Source organism: Hippocampus comes, unplaced genomic scaffold (assembly GCF_001891065.2).
Source record: "Hippocampus comes isolate QL1 unplaced genomic scaffold, H_comes_QL1_v1.1 scaffold335, whole genome shotgun sequence".
Taxonomy (NCBI): domain Eukaryota; kingdom Metazoa; phylum Chordata; class Actinopteri; order Syngnathiformes; family Syngnathidae; genus Hippocampus; species Hippocampus comes.
The window spans coordinates 1,280,100-1,286,123 of record NW_017805823.1 but is presented as its reverse complement, the minus strand read 5'-3'; the positions used below and the strand labels follow the sequence as shown (position 1 = coordinate 1,286,123).

General features: G+C 41.5%; 2 protein-coding genes across 10 annotated transcripts in view; one reads left to right on the top strand and one right to left on the bottom strand.

Moving 5' to 3' along the window:
* Positions 1–2,693, bottom strand: part of hibadhb (3-hydroxyisobutyrate dehydrogenase b) — a 6,850-nt gene extending 4,157 nt beyond the window's left edge. Inside the window, exons 1-4 of the mRNA XM_019886309.1 lie at positions 2,574–2,693; positions 1,036–1,196; positions 843–952; positions 638–759 (exon numbers count right to left, since the gene is read on the bottom strand). Of these exons, the coding sequence (XP_019741868.1) occupies positions 638–759; positions 843–952; positions 1,036–1,196; positions 2,574–2,643 (463 nt within the window). The 5' untranslated portion in view covers positions 2,644–2,693. The remainder of the gene's footprint in view (positions 1–637; positions 760–842; positions 953–1,035; positions 1,197–2,573) is intronic.
* Positions 2,694–3,073: 380 nt separating this feature from the next.
* The window catches only part of tax1bp1b (Tax1 (human T-cell leukemia virus type I) binding protein 1b), a 35,025-nt gene continuing 32,074 nt past the window's right edge, over positions 3,074–6,024 (top strand). For all 9 annotated transcript variants that reach the window (XR_002170186.1, XM_019886301.1, XM_019886298.1 and 6 more), the window contains exons 1-2: positions 3,074–3,200; positions 5,085–5,278. Coding sequence is in view for 8 of the 9 variants with exons in the window: in XM_019886301.1 (XP_019741860.1) it covers positions 5,102–5,278 (177 nt within the window). In the remaining variant the exon portion in view is untranslated. The remainder of the gene's footprint in view (positions 3,201–5,084; positions 5,279–6,024) is intronic.

Below are 6,024 nucleotides of genomic sequence, written 5' to 3'. Positions count from 1 at the left end.
ACACACACACACACACACACACACACACTTAAAATGTCGTCTCTTTCCACGTGTGAAATTGTTGGAGTAATCCTTTCCACTCTAAAGAGAAATCAGATGGCAGTTTTCTCATCTGTTCCTGACATTGTTCCACATGAAGAATCAGCAAGAAAGACGCATGCTGACTCAATTAGGTCCCCACCTCCACATGTGCATAACATGTATGATTTAACCATACAGGATTAAACAGTAATTGCCACTCCACTGTACTTCTTCCGATTCCATCACATCCAAATTTTTCCTCCTATGATCTTATCAGGGTGATTGAAATCAGACATGCACACAATTGCAGCCACAAGTCACCACCACACATTACAGAAGTGACCTTTTACTTTGAGAAGGTGGACTTAAAAAAAAATGTATGGAACCTAATCTAACCTTTAGCTCACTATGATGCGCGATCACCATCAGTAAACAAATGAAATAGGAAACTAATTCAAAAGTCAACCACATCCTCAAAAATGTCTATAAGGTAGAAGAAACATCTTCTAGCACAGTTGGAACATTCAATTATGACCCACAGGCAATTAAGGGTGTGCGCACACACAGAATCGTGCATGCCACCGATATTCCCATAAATACTATGTACAAAATTCACCTCCTGACACAGGTGCATCCATAAAAACTGCTCCCATTTTCTCCGCCGCCGCTGCCATGTCTTTGGAAACGGCAGGATCGATTGTACTGGAGTCAATAAGCAAAGAGCCCTTCTTCACTTTCCTGTTAGGAACATAGAAAAGCTTGTTAAATTGGAAACTCTTCACAAGTTATTCGGGGGGCTAAGGAGAAAAGGAAAGCCATACTTGAGAATCCCATTGGTGCCAGTATATGCATCAATAACATTCGGATTTGAGGGAAGCATGGTGATAATGCGGTCAGCCTTGTCCGCTACTTCGGCAGGATTATCAACAATCTGAGGAAACGGACAAAAGTCATGCCGGTTGAAGCAGTTTAAAATGAGAAGAAGAAAAAAAATCAATATGTTCACTATCCCACCTGGGCACCCAGCTCTTGAACTTCCTTGCAGGACTCTGGGAAGACATCTGTGGCAATGACCGGGTATCCGTTCTTCAGCAAATTCTTGGCCATCGGGTTTCCCATATTTCCAAGGCCAATAAAGCCCACCTGTGTCTTGGAGGCCATGGAGCGCGTGGAGGCTACAACAGAATAGTCACATTTTATTTTATTTTCCTGTGTTTGTACACTGTATAATACTTTAGTGTGTGGAGTTTGCATGTTCTTGACATGCCTCTGTGTACTCCGGTTTCCTTCCACATTCCAAAAACATGCATGGCAGGTTCATGTAACACTCTAAATTGTCCCTCTGTGTGACTGTGAACGCGAATGGTTATTCGTCTATGTGTGCCTTGTGGTTGGGTGGCAACCAGTTCAGGGTGTACCCCGCCTACTGCCCGAAGACAGCTGAGCCCACTACCCTAGTGAAGATAAAATGAATAGAAAATGGATGGTTGGATTTTAAGGTAGAGGACTCACTTTCAATCTGTGTTTACCTATTTGGCAGTCATGCCACATTGTGCCTTACCACACTGGCAACAAAGCAAACAAAACAAAACAAACAAATAAAAATAACAACAACATCCACAATCTGATGTTTCCATTTATCCATCCATCCATCCATTTTCTAATCCACTTATGCTCACGAGGGTTGCAGGCATGCTGAAGCATATCCCAGCTGTTTCGGGCAGACGGCGCAGTGAGTACACCCTGAACTGGTTGCCAGCCAATCACAGGGCACACATAGACGATCAAACATTTGCGCTCACACTCACACCTGGGGACTATTAAGAATGCTCCATTAACCTGCCATGCATGGAGGAAACAGGAATACCCGGAGAAAACCCACGGAGGCAGGTGGAGAACATACAAACTCCACACAAGGAGCCTAGAGCCGGAATGAACTCTGCACCTCTGCACTGTGAGGCCGGTGTGCTAACCTGTCTTCCACCGTGGCCACAACAAAAACAACAAATAAATAAAATAAAGATTGTGAGTTCTAAGTAAGTTGTATATCCCTTTTAGACTGGGTTGGGTAGATTACATCTCGACACAAAACTAAACAGCTACGTTAAATAAGCATCCAGAAATAGTAAGTGTATAGAAAAAAACATTAACTTGTTTAAAATCTGTTAAAAATGCGTTTTCCAACTAACATCGTCGGGATAAACGCAGATCCAACAGTAAGTGCAGTGATTACATAATATCCCTTCAAGTCAACAAATTGCACATATTAGCTCTTTTCTTCCAGTGGTTAAAAGGCCACCACGGTTGATATATTTTTTTAGTAAATTAGAGAAACTCCCATTAGTTGGAAAACACTTTGAAATAGAGACTGGAAGAAAAAAAAACTCCAGAAGTATGGAAATTAGAACACGAGCCCCCTGAACTAGCTTAACAGTATGTTGAAGATGTACTCAACCATGTCTTTAATAAGAGTTTCTCGCAAAACTTTGAGGCTGTGAGTGTTATAACGCCAACAGGTAAAAGTAGCGACGATCTTAACTCGAAATCCTTACCAATCGCAAAGGGAACATTCTTGCACCGCCTTCCGATAAGATACCGACTCCATCGCAGCACGGCCGCCATGCTTGTCTCCTTTTCCAAGCCCGGACACAAAGTCACGTGCAAGTGACGGAATCCTCGGCCAATCAAATAACGCGCCTACCCAGGTGTTAGCCAATGGGCTACGGGGGTGGGTCAGGGACGGTTTGCGCTGATGCGCTTTTCGTGCGTGTGCGCGTGAAAACCAACGCACACATCCATTCATGTGTTTATTTTTTTAAGTTATTGTTTTAAGATGTATGTATTGTTTGACAGTAAAACTATATATTACAAGTTTTATTATTTCAATTAATTGAAAATATATAATGATTACATTCAAAACTCTCTAAATGTTTTAATTATAGGTTTCCCAAGGTTCAACAACGATAATAATGTGGCAATATCAATGCAGACAAATACATTTTTAGTTCGTTGATAATATCCTTACTCGGGTTTAAAAAAGTCCCCACTGAACTACTGCGCGGAAATGACGTTGTGTTGATGTTGTTCCAGGAAGCGCATACGGGGAAGAACTGAACTGCGTCAACAGTCACTTTTGATGATACGTAACGATTTTAGTCGTTATTCAGCATGGCAACTGGGTATGTATAACGTTTATTGGATAATGGTTCGCCGATAATGCGGTTTATGTTCAAATTTTTCGTGTTTGATGCGCGCTTTTGAAAGCCCGAGAGTCGGCGTTTGCTAATTTAACGTTAGCTTACTGTCCTCCAGTCGACAATTAAGTCGCTGTCAAGAGGAAATTTGAGTTAGAATTTACGGAGATGTTAAGTGGCTTGATGTTGTAGCCGAGAGACGTTTCTTTTACGTCTTTGGACAATCGAGGCACAATCCTCTCTTGGTAAATATGTGGTTAACATTAGCCAGCTAATCGCCGAGTTGTCTCTTTAATCGCTCTAGGCCTCGCCTGTCAGTATTAGCCATGAACTCAGTCTCTCTGGAATGTTAAGTTTCGACATTTTGATATTATCTTGCACGCAACAAGGTCCACGAGTTATTGGAGGTCCAATTTTACCAGGAGTCAAAAGCAGATTTTCTAAATAAAATTGATTCGTTCCATTCAACTGTATTTAATGATCGAACGTCAGTAGTTTTCAGGCTATCGCTTCGTTTTAACACGTTGTGTTTAACATGAATAGTTGTCTTTATTTAAGGGACGTACATACATTTCTAAAAATACACTAATGTGCATTTTGATGTTTTTTTGCCTGTACGTTGCTGTCGTTTATTAAACCATCTTCAGCTGTTTCTGATTCCCTGTTGCACTGCACTTTGTCTTCAAGTTATAGTGACACTTTGACTGAAATGAGTTTTATTTGTTCAAAGAATCCCACTCAAATTTTTTTAATAAAAAAAATATCACTGTATCTCTACAAGAATAATAGACGTTTTAAAGACATTATTTGTGTGTGATATGCGTACCTTTAATGGGCGGGGGCGAGTGAGTGACGCTAGAAAAGTGTTTGGACATGGGTTGTCCCCTACAGCAGCCAGTGGCAAGTGCTCCCATTTTATATTTGTGTAGTTGACTGAAAGTACATCGACAACTGTGGCTCTTCTTACCCACAGTCAAGGGCAATACAATACCTTAATTCGAATTATTTTTCATGTCATTCAAGTGGCAGGGAACACAAAGCAAAAACTCATCAAAGCGACTGCTTCTAATTCGAAAAACACTTTAAGGTGGAGCACCCGCAAATAAAGGCACCGCTTTATTAGCTAATATTTGTACATTAGACTTCAATTTTAAGACGTGCCTTTCAAAATATCAGGGTTAGCCAGGGTGGCAATTTTTTGTGGATATTGTTTGAGGGTTTGTCCTGGAGAAAGCCTGTTGACATTTGTCATGGGACACTTCCAGTGGCACTTGATCCGTGCCATACGTTCATGGAGAGTTGTTACCTAGGGAACGAAAAAGGTGTCACTGTTACCCTGTGGAGAAAGGTTTTTATTTGGCGGAATGGTTTGACTGTTATCCTAAACACTTGTGCAGTGCAACCTCCAGAGTCAAACACAAGCCATTTGGGGCACCTTTGGCCAAAGCAGCCTGCCCCCATGGGGATGCCAGTTCAAGTCATCAACCCGCAGATGAAATTAGGCAAAAGCACGCTTATCAGCTTAATAAAGTGTGTGTGTATAACTAGAGAGGATGCGGCAAGTGGACCATCTACACCCAAGATCCCTGGCTGTGTTGCCCTTGAGCAACACACCCATGCCCTGAACTGCTCCCTGGTTGCAAAAGTAGCTCCTTGCTCCAGTTTGTTTGCTATCTTCACTACTGTGATAGGATACATACAGAGGACAATCCTGAGGGCTTTAATGCTTTCAAAATAGGAAACTTGTAAATAATATTTTTGCCACAGCTGTAAGCATTACAGTATACTGCTTTATTAGTCACTGTAGTTCATTAAGTAATAATCATTGGTATTTGTTGCTCATTTTGTTTGATGTTTAATCTCTTACAGCCATTGTTGACTGATTGATGGCGCTGATCGTGGATGGGCCTTTGTTAGACAACAACATGGACACATCAAACTTTGCCCATGTCATCTTCCAGAATGTTGGCAAGAGCTACCTGCCTCATGCTGCACTGGAGTGTCACTATACCCTCACGCAGTTCATCAAGCCACACCCAAAGGACTGGGTTGGCATTTTCAAGGTGACTAACCATTATTTTATTTAAAAATGACCTTGTCCAAAAAAAACCCCAAACTATACTTAAATTTGTAGTATAATGAATAAATCGTGGCCACACCTATTGTTCACATTAATTTTTTGATTAAAATAATGAATAATGAAATCCTGCTATTTGAGCATAACTGCCCAAGGTGACAATGAGTTTTGAGGGGTGTAACTGTTTATTTACTTAAATAATGCAACGGTGCTAAGGTTTCTCTGTTATTTCAGTGTCTTGCCTCTCCACTAGTTATGGCAAAGGACCACATTTATTTTCTTGGAAATGTCTATGCTTTTTTGAATTATGTACGGTGAAAACCAGATGTTTATAGCCGCTATATAAAGACACATAGTCTTATTTTTCGCAGTGTCTAACATGAAATCAGCCTAAAGCACATATGTCAAAGTGCCGGCCCGCGGGCCGGATTTGGCCCGCGAGAATGTTTTCAGTGGCCCCTGGGATGATATTGATTTATTATTAGAACCGGCCCGCGGACCGCAGCAAGCCGAGAGCCCGCAGATCTTTTACACGCACCAAAACTACATTTCCCACAATGCAACGGTGACGCGCCAAGCAGTCGGCCGCTTTATTTAAATATTTATTCGTCTCGCAGTCGTTCCCATAACAGTGACATTAGCTTTCAGATACCCATCAAAAATGGCAAAACGGAAGGTGGACACTGAGAACCGGGGGTTTCAAACAAGGTGAGAGTCGAAGAACATGTTCAT